The sequence below is a fragment of the Erpetoichthys calabaricus genome, chromosome 2 (genome assembly GCF_900747795.2).
Source record: "Erpetoichthys calabaricus chromosome 2, fErpCal1.3, whole genome shotgun sequence".
NCBI lineage: Eukaryota > Metazoa > Chordata > Cladistia > Polypteriformes > Polypteridae > Erpetoichthys > Erpetoichthys calabaricus.
Genome location: NC_041395.2, coordinates 164,053,466 through 164,067,221, shown reverse-complemented (window position 1 = coordinate 164,067,221; position 13,756 = coordinate 164,053,466). Strand labels below are relative to the sequence as shown.

General features: G+C 38.9%; 1 protein-coding gene across 1 annotated transcript in view; it reads right to left on the bottom strand.

Annotated features, from left to right (window-relative positions):
* The window catches only part of prkci (protein kinase C, iota), a 77,453-nt gene that overhangs the window by 53,494 nt on the left and 10,203 nt on the right, over positions 1–13,756 (bottom strand). The window contains exon 2 of the mRNA XM_028794727.2: positions 10,079–10,200. Within this exon, the coding sequence (XP_028650560.1) occupies positions 10,079–10,200 (122 nt within the window). The remainder of the gene's footprint in view (positions 1–10,078; positions 10,201–13,756) is intronic.

Below are 13,756 nucleotides of genomic sequence, written 5' to 3'. Positions count from 1 at the left end.
CACGTTTGGACCAATGCTCCCTGAAGTTATATCGCCAGTCTAGTCCCATCTATATTTGTAATGCCACAAAGCCCTTCATCACGTGTTTTGTTGTGGGTTTCCAGTTTGAAAAACGAGAATGCGGTGCAAGCACAGCCCTCGATTCAAAAAATTGCTCTGCATACCTGTTTGTCTCGTCTGACAGTAGCTGAAAGGCAGCTTCAGGAAAGAACAGCCTGAAGTAGTCCAGTGGCTGGTAATCTGTCAAGTCCAACAGCAAGCCATACTGTCTTGTGAAATCCGGTAGCCAGTTTGGCTCCCACGGATCAATGTCTAGGTATTCCTCCCACACGAACCATGCCATAGGTGCATCAGCTGCACGAATATGCTCAGCTGGGGCGGCATCGGCTGGTGTCCCGATCAGCTGATGCCAGTTCCTCACTCTCTTGTTCGATCTCCTGATCACTCTCAACAAAATCAGATTCTGAAAAATCACAGTCCGACTCAGTGATAATGCGCAAAACATCGTCTGCTGAGTATTTTGTATTCTGCACTCGCTTCGCTCCCTCATGAGATGTAGATGCCATCTTGCCTTTGCTTATATTTGTTTACATTTCGCAACTCATGCACATGCAAGGATTAGATGCCTAGTCAATGAGTCTAACATTCCTCCAAGCACAGAGGGAATGCCTGTAACGTAACAATGAGTTTTGTCGCCCTCTACCCCTGGATGTCGACTTTTGTCAGGTAATACACATCATGGTCTGTGACGCAATATTCGCTCCATAAGACCCACAGACATTTCCAACCTTCTTTTGGGGGAAAAAAAAAGTGCGTCTTATGGTGCGAAAAATATGGTATTTATAAAAATGGTGATGAGCAGGGCTGAAAATGTGCATGAAAATGTGCATCCATTAGTTCACTTTATATTCTTGATGTTAAGTGCTTTGAGCATGGAAAAGGTGCTCTATAAATAAAATGTATTATTATTGTGTTAGCATATTTTTAATTTTATCAACAGCTACCTACTAGATGGCTTAATCAGTAGGTTATAATGTAAGTGGCACATTAATAATCTGTCAAAAATTCTGTGGAAAAGGTCTTGTGCAGCACACACATTAATTTACTTAGAATATCTTCTAAAAATACCATTTCAGACATAGGAAGCAAAGGGAAGAAATGGGAAAAAGGCTTTACACTGCAGAACACATTCATAAGCTGCATGTAGGATAAGCGTCTTTTTGCACTTCCAAGGCCCTCCTTTCTGGCAACACAAGGCCATTTTAATTAAGACTCTGACCTTTTAACATTAAAACTAGGAATTAACTGATGTCTGCACATTGTCATTTAATCTGCAACATAAACTGTTTCTTTTTTTAAAAAAAAAAATTCAAAAATTGGGAGTGGTTTCCCCTAGACTTTCTTGTATACTCAGATATGGGGATATTGAGGAGTAAACCTCAAGAAAATGATTACATGTTTTATATTATGTACATTAAAGAACCGTCAACAACAAATCAAATCAAATTAATAATATATTGAACAATTATTCTAAAAGTAAAGTTGAATAAATCGGACTCTGCAGCTGCATGAATAAATCATTTCTGGTTAGTGTAAATAGCTCAAAAGTTGACAATTACAATACTTTCCCTACAAGAAAGTATATCGGAGTCAGGGAGGTCTGAAACATAGATATATCAAAATCTCAAAGTTGAATTTTTGGACGATTACAATACTTTCATACACAGGTGAGGGGACGCTGGCGCACGCATGTTGTTGCCGCTCCTCCCTGTTAACAACACTTTTCGCAAAATTCGCCCTAATTCTACACTTTCTTATGCTTGTTTCATTTCTTTTATTGTACGTATAGTTCATGGATATAGCAGACTTGAATTGCATGGATTTGGCTTAATATTTACAGATTTTATGGACTCTACTTTGACTGGGAACAGCTGAGTCTGTGGATCACGGGATGAGACCTACGAACATTTCTTTGTACCTGGCGATCTAGGACCTCGGGATTTTCTATCTCCGTGATTATATTCGCTATGCTGATCTGCTCCCGCTTCATCTTACAGTACTCTATGACCGGGAATTGATCTGATGTTCATACTAACCTGGCTTATGACTCCAGGGCGATCACGCCTGAAATTACCAAGCATTACTGTTTGTGGCTGTGTATTTGAACCTCCAAATACAGCTATGTTTTCTGCTGCTTGCTATCGCCGCTCACCTATGCTACCACTCCCGCCTGTCCTACTGGTTCCGCTGTGCTGTGCTGCTTCTCCACTGCTATTCAAATAAGTATTGCCCAGTATCATGCTAAAATACTCTCATGACAAACTCCTTCTTATTAAACAGTTTGTCCAAAGCAAATGGTCTGACTGGAACATCCTAAAGGTCGCTGGTATTTTGCAGCGCCCGAAATATGTACATCGCGGGTCAGCTTGCCGCCACCGCCAGGCTGTGAATGAAAAGACCGCCGGCAGCATTTGCTCAGGAATAAGCTGTCCTTCTCATGACCCTGGAAATAGAAGGGCCAGTGTGCCAAATTTACATTATGTGGAAATAAACCCTGATCACGGCTCTGTGCAAAAAGAAGCCTCATTAACTAATATTGCACTTTTTAACTCAAGATCTCTTAATGGCAAAGCACTGGTGCTGTCAGAACTCATCACTGACACCAAACTTGATATTCTGTGTTTAACAGAGACTTGGCAAAAACCGAACGAATTTAAGTCTCTCACGGAGGCGACTCTATATGGTTTCACTTTTCACACAGAGCCTCGTAGCTCAAGGCAAGGCGGTGGGCTTGCAGTAATTGTCAGAGCAGACTTAAACATCAAACAAATCCCAATTGACTGTCCATTGTCTTTTGGGTGCCTGGCTCTTAAACTAATAACGGAATCAGGTCCTGTCTCACTCATTGTTCTTTATCGTCCTCCAAAATACAATGCATCCTTCTTATCCAATCTGAACTTTTGATCCACCTAAGGTCTCACTCTCAGAGAATTATCCTTCTCGGTGATTTCAACATCCATAATGACATCCCCACATCTAAACTGAGAAATGAATTCCTATCCTTACTGGACTGTTTTGACTTGACACAACATGTTGATTTTCCCACCCACTCTGGTGGTCATATATTGGATCTGATCTGCATTTCTGGACTATCTGTTGCCAATATTTATAGCACTGATTTGGGACTCTCTGACCATAAAGCAGTATTTTTAACTGTCTCAATGCCTTTCCCTCCTCTTATCTGTAAATGACAAATTTCTTACAGAAACCTTAAAAATATCTGTCCCTCTATCCTTTCTGGATCCATTTCTGATCTTTTACTGTCTGCACCTATTCCGTCAACACTAGATAGTCTTGTTGACCACTATAACTCAGCCCTTCATTCAGCATTTGATAAAACAGCTTGTTTAAAACATAAGGAGGTTTCCTTTAAACATTCAGCTGCTTGGTATGATTCAGAATTGCAATCCATGAAAGCAGCTGGCTGACGCCTTGAGAGAATGTCATGTAAGACTGGCCTCACTGTTCGTATCCAGGCTTTCTCTGACCACCAAAGAGCTTACAGAGAAGCACTAACTTCTGCCAAGAACACCCATTACGGCAGAATAATAGAAAGTGGCCATGATAACCCAAGGGTTTTGTTCTCTGTAGTTAATAAACTACTCGAACCCGCATCTGGCCCAACTACCCCTTCTACTGCAGTCTGTGAGGAATTCCTCCACTTATTCCGTAACAAAAGTAAAGATTTAAATAATTCAATTAACATAAATACATCATGTTTATATCTCTCCCTGTTTTCCCGCTCCATCCAGCTCTTTCTCTAAGTTCTCACCAGTCACATCTGCGTTTGTTAATAACCTGCTTTGTAAGATGAGGCCGACTACTTGTATACTGGACCCCATCCCCAGCACACTACTTAAATCATGCCTTCATGCCATAATCCCGACTGTTACAACAATAATAAACTCATCCCTTGACACTGGCTCTGTGCCGCTCACTTTTAAAATTGCTTCTGTAACCCCAATGTTAAAAAAGTCTGGTCTTGATGCCGACAATCTTAATTTCTGGGCAATTTCCAACTTACCTTTCCTGTCAAAAGTTCTCGAGCGTGTTGTAGCTTCCCAACTCACCAATTACTTAACCTCTAATAACTTGATGGAACCCTTTCAGTCTGGTTTCAGGGCGCGGCACAGCTGTGAAACTGCTCTGTTATTGGTAACCAATGATTTGCTTATGGCAGCAGACTCTGGACAAACCAGCATATTAACTCTATTAGACCTCAGTGCAGCATTTGACACTGTCAGACATGACATTCTACTGTCCAGAATGGAGAACATGCTGGGTATCTCTGGCACTGCCCTCCAGTGGTTCAAATCCTATCTGACTGATAGGCAAGAGTTTGTTAGTCTTGACAACAGCAGATCCAGCTCAGCGCCAGTCACACAAGGAGTTCCTCAGGGCTCTGTCCTTGGCCCTCTACTCTTCTGTATTTACATGCTTCCCCTTGGCCATATTATCCATAGCTATGGACTGGGTTATCATTTTTATGCAGATGATACTCAACTCTACTTCAATGTTAAAAGTGGAACTTCATCAGAGCTTTCTCAACTCACAACCTGCCTTAGTGAAATTAAAACCTGGATGGAGCAGAACTCTTTAAAATTAAATTGCAACAAAACTGAACTCCTGCAAATTGGGACTAAAATGCAACTTAATAATATGAGCACCATCCTTGTCCATCTTGGCAGTGATCTCATCAGACCTGCCTCTACTGTAAAGAATCTTGGTGTTATTTTTGATTCCTCCCTCTCTTATTCTGCCCACATAAATCACATTAAGAAACTTTCTTACTTTCACCTCCGTAACATATCCCGTGTTCGCTCCTTCTCTAATGCCGAGAACCTTGTTCATGCTTTATCACATCCCGCATCGATTATTGTAATTCCTTACTGGCAGGTGCCCCTTCTAATCTTATATCACAGCTCCAGCTTATTCAAAAAACACAGCTGCATGAGTCCTTACTCGAACCAGCAGCAGCGAGCACATCACACCCATCCTGCTCCGTCTTCACTGGCTCTGTGTCTTACAGAATTGAATATAAAATCCTACTAATAACCTACAAAGCCTTAAATAACCTCGCGCCAAACTACATCAGTGACCTTCTCCATCATTATGTGCCTGCCCACCCACTAAGGTCCTCGGATTCTGGCAATCTTGTTGTGCCCCACACTAATCTACACTCCATGGGCGACAAGGCCTTCAGCTGTATAGCACCCAGACTCTGGAATGACCTACCAAAATTAATTAGATCAGCTGACTCCATAAATTCTTTAAAAAAACAACTAAAAACTCATCTGTTCAGGAAGGCTTTTAGCTCTACTTGACTTTATAACCCTTCTCTCCGTTTACTTCTATGTCAAGATGCTCATGTAACCTGTGTGTGTGTGTTAGACCATCAATTATGTTGTCTGTTAGGCTTTTTTTTTCTCTAAATAAAGAAGATTACAACAGTGAATTCATTTATCTGGTTTGTACAATGCTATATACACCGTACTGTTTACCCTGTCGTTCTTTCTTATATTCTGTAAGTGCCTTGAGCATGGGAAAGGCGGTACATAAATAAATGTATTACGAGAAAGTAAAAAGCTCACTTTCCAGCAGCAGCTCCCCTGCTGGTGGACAGCTACGTGTTTCCGTGCCACAAACTCTCCTCGAGTTTGGATTTCTCTTCAAAATAAAGCTGGCAAGTACATTTCACAAAGTGGTCTACTGTATTTAGCTAGTCTATGTCTAGTGTTGGATCAGAGCAAAAACTTTTGACTTTGGTACCAACACCAATTAATTGTTGGACTTCAATATTGGTTCCAAAATGGTTCAGAAGCAAACAATGGATAACTCAACCCAAACCCCTCCTAACCCCCCACCTCCATCTCAGAGCTGCTTCGTTCCCCCAGCCTGCATGCATGCATGCATGCTGCACTCAATACATCAATAAGAGGAGCTTCTTCTTTGAACTATCAAGTAAATTTACATTAAAGTACAGGGTGCCACAAAAAAACTCCTTAATTTTAAATGGTTACAAAATCAAAACTTTTTTTTTTTTTGTTCTTTATTTCGCCTTATGCAATTTCTTGTATTAGGAATTTCTTAGTTTTCGCATATCCCTTGGGGTCAGAGCGCAGGGTCTGCCATTGTACAGTGCTCCTGGAGCTATTACAAGTTAAGGGTCTTGCTCAAGGGTCCAGCAGAGTAGGATCTCTTCTGGCAGTGACGGAGATTCGAACCGACAACCTTCTGGATACCAGCACAGATCCTTAGCCTCACAGCCACCACTCCACCACAAACATATGGAATATGTTTATAAATAAGATGACAGTAAATACATTAACTCAAAACATTTGTTCTTTTCCCCACAGATTCTTCTGTGCATTCCTTATACCACTAGCAGACCGTGAAATTCAAGATGGCGTTCACCCGACAGAAACAGAGCTGGTGTATGTTGGAATTTCATACAAAAAAAGTGTTGTGACTGTGCAGTGTGCTTTCAAATTTCATGTGAATACGCGTACTAACAAGTTCATTTTGAAGCGGTATAACAATTTTGTTGTGGAAGGTTGCACCTGTGATCAGAGAAAAGGACATTCAGGCCGACCACAAGTCTCACAGGAAGTGGTTAATTGCGTCAGAGAAACCTTTTTTGCAGAGCTTGAAAAAGTCAATGCGCAGAGCTAGTCAAGAGTTACAAGTCCCAAAAAGCACTGTTAGCAAGATCTTACACAATCGCTTGCACTTTCACCCTTATAAGCTGCAATTGGTGCAGAAGTTACAACCTTCAAACAATGCAACATGACTTCAATTTTGCACAGATCTCCAGGCGTTAATTGAAAATAATGAAAACCTTCTGTCAAAGATAATTGTTAGTGCTGAGGTGACCTTCCATTTACAGTAAATGGAAATTATATGAAACTTTATGAGTTGATGAAACTGTAGCCTCAAAGGTGAAAGACTATTCCAATAAATTTTGATTTTGTAATCATTTAAAAATCAAGGAGTGTTTTTGTGGGCACCCTGTATATTAGAGTAGTCTGGTGTTACGATTGGGCCTATAAACAACAGAGAAAGAGGTGCTTGAACACTACTATTTTCTATTCTTCCTTGTGCAGGAGATTCACATAAATAAATGTGCAGTAGATATATCTGCAGAAATTTAGTGATGTAATCACGTCAACACAGATCAGAAGAATGTTTCCAACATCCTGTGGAAGCCCTCCCATGAAGAATTGAGGTTGTTTTAAGAAAAAAAGGAGGCCCTATCCAATATTAGTATAGTGTTCCTAATAATTTGCTCAGCAAGTATATACGTTTCATATCAAAAAACATTAATATCAAAACCCCTTCCCTCCTAAATACTGAAACAACAACATGCTTAACAGAGGCCTGTTTACCTTAGTGCAAAATTAATAAATTCTTGCCAAATTCTAAAAAAAAGCTTTGGACTGTTCCATTTTTGAGAAAACGTAATCTTTTCTAATTTTAAAATTAGAATGATTAGAAAATAACATTTTCCCACTGTGTTATGGAATTAATAAGGTTAGTGTAAAGATATATCATCTCACAATAATAGGTTGGATATAAAACAGCCTGTGATTTAAGATCACAAGGCTGCAGTGTGAATGGTTCTCTGATTGCACAAAGTGACGAGGTATGCATTTGACCTGTGATGCAAGTGCAAAATGTAATGTTGCAGACTGTTAATTCAGTAACAGTTATTCAAAAAATGAAAAGGGAACATGGAGAAGAAGAGATGAAGAGTAGTTTTCAAACACATTTTACTAAGCATTTATTAACACAGAGAATTGCAGATACAAGTAACATTTTAACCAAGAAGCAGAGATGAAAGTACACCAATCAAGATTAAAATGACCAATTTCTTTTACAGCAAAATTGGTTTTAATTTGATGTTTTCTGATATTAAGGCAATTTAACATCCTTAAACTTCATGTTGATGACAAAAGCCAAGACGGTAAACAATGATTGAACCAGATGCCGAAAATGTTGATTGCTCCTTAATTAACAATCCAACTGAAAACTACAATTTTGTGTCATGGGAAGAGCTGTTCATATCCTTGATGTTTAATGCCTAGGATTCTACACATCTAGCCACTCACTTTCTGAACCAGCTATCATCTATTATAAGGTAAATATATTTCAAATCCTGAGTTTACCACCAGCACATATGCTATCTTGCGTTGTGTATGACAAGGTGATGAACACCTACAGCAGACCATCTCTCTCATGATAATAATCAGACTTCCTTCCACAGAAAGAATTAAATGGAACTTGAAGCCAAAGTGAAAAAAAGCACGTGGCATTTATACACCATTTTCTGCGCCACACACTCAAAATGATAATTTGCTGTTAAATCTTTGTTTTTTTTAATAGCCACCTGAATCTAATTTAAGATACAATGTACATCAAAAAATATCAAATTACAAAAATATCAAAATCCTCGTGCACAGACTTTGAAAAATAAATGACAAAAGGGAGATTACATTTCAGTTTATCATTTTAATTTTAAAATTTTCTTATTTGCAGAAGTACCTCCCACACTATGCATGTCAAGGCAGTATTAAAATTTTGAAACTCTTCACTTGTAAAATTTGTTTTAGAATTGAAAGAAGGAGCATCTAAATTTTTTCACTGTAGTAGACTAGCCAAAATGTGCAGAGATAGCCACTCAGTTTGTAACTTATCTCTCATTTAAGTGATTAAAATTATAGCTGCGATAATCTCTATGAAATGTCCTCATGCTCCCCATGTCTGTCTAGTTTTTATTCCCACATGTTACACATATGCAAGTTAGATTATCTGGCAACTCTAAATTGTTTCTGTGAGGAGATCTAGGTTCGAGTTTGCATGTTCTCCCCATGTCTGCGTGGGTTTCCTCCGGGTGCTCTGGTTTCCTCCCACTGTCCAAAGACATGCAGGTTAGGTGCAATGGCGATCATAGTGTGTGCTTGGTGTGTGGGTGTGCACTGCGGTGGGCTAGCGCCCTGCCCGGGATTTGTTCCTGCCTTGTGCCCTGTGTTGGCTGGGATTGGCTCCAGCAGACCCCCGTGACCCTGTGTTAGGATATAGCGGGTTGGATAATGAAGCATGCATGCGACTCATGACTGGCATTAGCTGCCCTTAACAATGAAAGCATGTTTAAAAATTGATGACTGGACAGACAGACAACAGTAGCCATATCTATTCAAAGAATGAATGTGAAGATTCTGTTTTCTTGTGCTTTTTATTAGCCAGTTGTCCCCTGAATATTATATATCTACTGTATATGTGAAGTTCTAAACCAGGAATCCTCAATCTTTGTCCTGGAGGGGGGCAGTAGTTATGTATTTTTGTTCTAGCCAGCTTCATAATTGAATGAAAATAACTGCTGCTAATTCAGCATAGTCTTTTAGACTTCATTTTTGTTACTTGCTTCTTTAACTCTTAAAAAAACTACATTCATAGTTTTATGTGCTTTGTGTCTTTACACATATCTTTTTATTTGAATGCAATGAAGAAAAAAACCTTAAAAGATTGACAACTTTTTATCTGTTCTAGCCCATGAAACATTTGGACAATATTCTCAGAAAGCCAAAAAGTATAACATTTGAAATGTCTGATGGATGCACCAAAAGTACTTGCAAGCTTCAGAATTAATTGCTAAAAATGTATTCTACAATAAACTTTTGGTTCCCTTCTTATTTGAATCTCATTATTGGTTACATAACTAAGAACTAATTAAAAGCCAAGTTCAAAAACAATGTAAAATTGAGGAGAAAAAAAGGTATCTTTAGCAAGGACACCATTCTTGACATAAATGAACTAAGATGCAGTCACAACAAAATTTTTGTGATATTTAGCATCTCTTCCAAAAATCTCTGACTGGAAGTTAGAACTTCTTACATTTTCAAGGATTGAAATTATTTTTCATAAGGAAAAGTAACAGATTAACAAACTTTGAAAACAAATTAATAATATCTCTTAGATTAAAGCATATTACACAACATGCAAATTTGACGCAACAGCATACCTTCTTCATCAATCCATTTCATCGTGAAAACCTGGTCATTGTCAAAACAGCACATATCACGAACTTCACTGTACAGACCTTCAAATGTGATTGATGGGTCAAAGTGGGTAATCATAATATCCCTGGAGGAAAACAAACACCATGTAAACAGTTTAGCAGGAGACCACTACACCAAACTTTCTCCTTTCTAAAATACATATATTAGTTTTGAGAAAAAAAAAACAATTATACAAACTTTTTTACAAAATTACATTTTTAAAATTGTTACTTTATTATTTATTTACTGGCCACATACTGCAAATGACAGTATTTTGTGGACACCAAAACTTTAATAAGAAGAGTGTACACATTTTTGAAGCCATTTATTTTAGATAGATAGATAGATAGATAGATAGATAGATAGATAGATAGATAGATAGATAGATAGATAGATAGATAGATAGATAGATAGATAGATAGATAGATAGATAGATAGATAGAGCATACATGCTAGATCTATCTAAATGCAATAACAAACTTTAAAAAGATGACATTTTCAATATCTACAACCTACCTAGGCATTGAATCTAAAACCTATGTGGATGTCTTTCTTTTACATTACATGTAACCATCAAGTAATACCATGAAATTTATAAAATGCTACAATGGCTCTCATATTTGTAAATATAGAAACAACAGAAATACCTTATTTAAAGTCAGACAAAAATGTGTTGTTAAAAATAGGATGGCTCCAGATGGATACTGCTTTGTATTTATTTACCTTTAACTTTTTCTCCAAAGACAATTAGCTTCGACAAGGGCATAGTACAAATGTGCACAATATCCAAATTAAGTGACTTGGTCAGAAGTCAAGCAGTAAGTCTCAGGTGTGGACAGATACAGTAGTTTTAATGATTTACTTAGTGACAAAAGTTGCTGTGTCCTACTGCAGATTATCTTTAGGTATAACAAATTTGTATGCAATTAATAAATGTTTAAATACACTCAGCTGCCACTTTATTAGGTACAACTGTTCAACTGTTTGTTAAAGCAAACATTTAATCAGCCAATCACATGGCAGCAACTCAATGTATTTAGGCATGTAGACATTGTTAAGACTGCCTGCTGAGGTTCAAACCAAGCAGCAGAATGGGGTAGGAAGGTGATTTTGAATGTGGCATGGTTGTTGGTACTAGACAGGCTAGTCTGAATATTTCAGAAACTGCTGACCTACTGGGATTTTCACAAACAACCATCTCTAGGATTTACAGAGAATGGTCCAAAAAAAAGGGAAAATATCCATGAGCGGCAATTCTCTGGGAGAAAATGCCTTCTTCATGCCAGAGGCCAGAGGAAAATGGCCAGACTGGTTTGAGTTGATAGTAAGGCAACAGTAATTCAAATAACCACTTGTTCTTCTGCATACCTTGGTTGTAACATCTCTGAACGCACAACACTTCAAATCTTGAAGCAGATGGGCTACAGCAGCAAAAGAACACAGCAGCAAAAGAACACACCAGGTGCCACTACTGTCAGCTAAGAACATGCAATTGAGCCTGCACTTCACACAAGCTCATCAAAATTTGACCACAGAAGATTGGAAAAATGTTGCATGGTCTGATGAGTCTAGATTTCTGCGGAGAAATTCAGATGGTACGGTCAGAATTTGGTGTCAACAATATGAAAGCATGGATCCATCCTGCCTTGTATCAACGGTTCAGGCCAATGGTGGTGGTGTAATGGTGAGTGGGATATTTTCTTGGCATACTTTGAGTGCCTTATTGCCAACTTAACTTTATTTAAATGCCACAGTCTACTTGAATATTGTTGCTGACCATGTCCATGCCTTTATGACCACAGTGTACAAAGCTCAAACCATCTCAAACTGGTTTCTTGAACATGACAATGTTCGGAAATGGCCTCCACAGTCACCAGATCTCAATTCATTAGAGCACCTTTGGGATGTGGTGAAACGGGAGATTAGCATCATGGATGTGTAGCCAACAAATCTGTAGCAACTGCGTGATGCTATAATGTCAGTATGGATCAAAATCTCCAAGGAATGCTTCCAGCACCTTGCTGAATCTATACCACAAAGAATTATGAACTTTGAACCAGTTCTGAAGGCAGAAGGGGGTGCAACCTGGCACTAGCAAGGTGTAACTAATAAAGTGGCCGGTGAGTGTATATAGCATATAAACCCACTATTTCCTCAAAACATTTAGCTGGGTTAGCAGGTTGTAAAACCAGGCATTTATGCTTTCACAGTTTTAACGGTAAAATGTTTTAGAATGGTGAAATATTCTGAAAAATCTGTGACATAAGAAAATGCAGAAAAACTAACAGAATACAGCTTAAAAACGTATCTATCAATGTTTGTTTTTGGGATATTTCCGCAAAAAGTATTTTTTTCTTTGCTGGATTTAGAGCACAGGGACAAGCAACCAGTTTAGACATCGGACAAAGATAATGGAATATACAGTACACCCCTGAAATTCGCGGGGGTTACATTCCTCGAGCACCCGTGAATTGTGAAAAACCGCAAATTATGGATGTGGTTAGAAAAATGCCTATTTTTATACTTTAAACCCTAAATATGCCCCCAAAACACTTTAATTTAATTTCAACCTCAGCTTAATACATTACCTAAAAAACAAAGACTGTAAAGGTAAACCCGTATACTGTACAGTACTGTATTGATATGTCACCCACAGTGCTAGAATGTAAAATACAGATCTTACCGCTATATGTACTGTTAATTCATGCAAGCGCGTTTTCATTGCCAGAAGCCTTAGATGGTGCAGGGAGTTTTGAAGGCATCTTGGGGCTTTAACCTTTAAACTGCCACATACTTGGGGGTTAATGCATCCCTGGACGGCAATTACTTTATTGCTGCACTTTTTAAGTAAACGTTACAATTCACAAAGAAAAATTTAAATTTTAATGGAACACATTTTTTTTCATGCAAAGAGCATCACAATTACTGCAACACTGATCATTTTACACACTGCCAATGAACTGTAAAAACTATTCAAAAAACTACTGGAACAATATGTACAAGGTGCAACTGAAGCCATTGATGAAATTCAGTAAATCACCGAGCCAACTGCGCTTGAACTGGCTGCACGCAGGCACACAGAGGTAAACGCTGACGATGGCAGGCTAGTCTAGTGCAGCAGCTGAATCCCAGAGACAGTGAGGCTGCAGTGCTGCAGGGGCCGGCAGTGGTCATGAGTTGGCTGCGCAACGAATGTAAGGCACTGACTGATCAGCTCCAGCGTGCTGGTAAATTGCACTGGGAACAAACTATAGCCAGCTGAGCCGTTCAATGAATGTACATCACCGAATATACTCGGCTCCTACGTGCTGGCAAATGGCACTGGGAAACGACTATAGCCGGTTGCGGCGGTTTAAGGGTTAAGAACAACAAAACAGAAAACACGAGAACACTCAGCTGGAGATGCGTCACAGTCACAGTCAATCAGCAGCAAGAAGAAATGAATAACACTGTAGCGGTCCGGTGCCACTAAGATTCACACCATCGAGAAGACGGTGATTTATTTATTTTTATGGTGGAGATTCCAGGGACGCACCCAGCCTTGACCCGACCCGCACGCAGTCACAAACAGAGACAAAAACAAAGCAAACCGGTAATCAAACAGCAAATAAATAATGTAATGAAAACAAATGAAAACAATA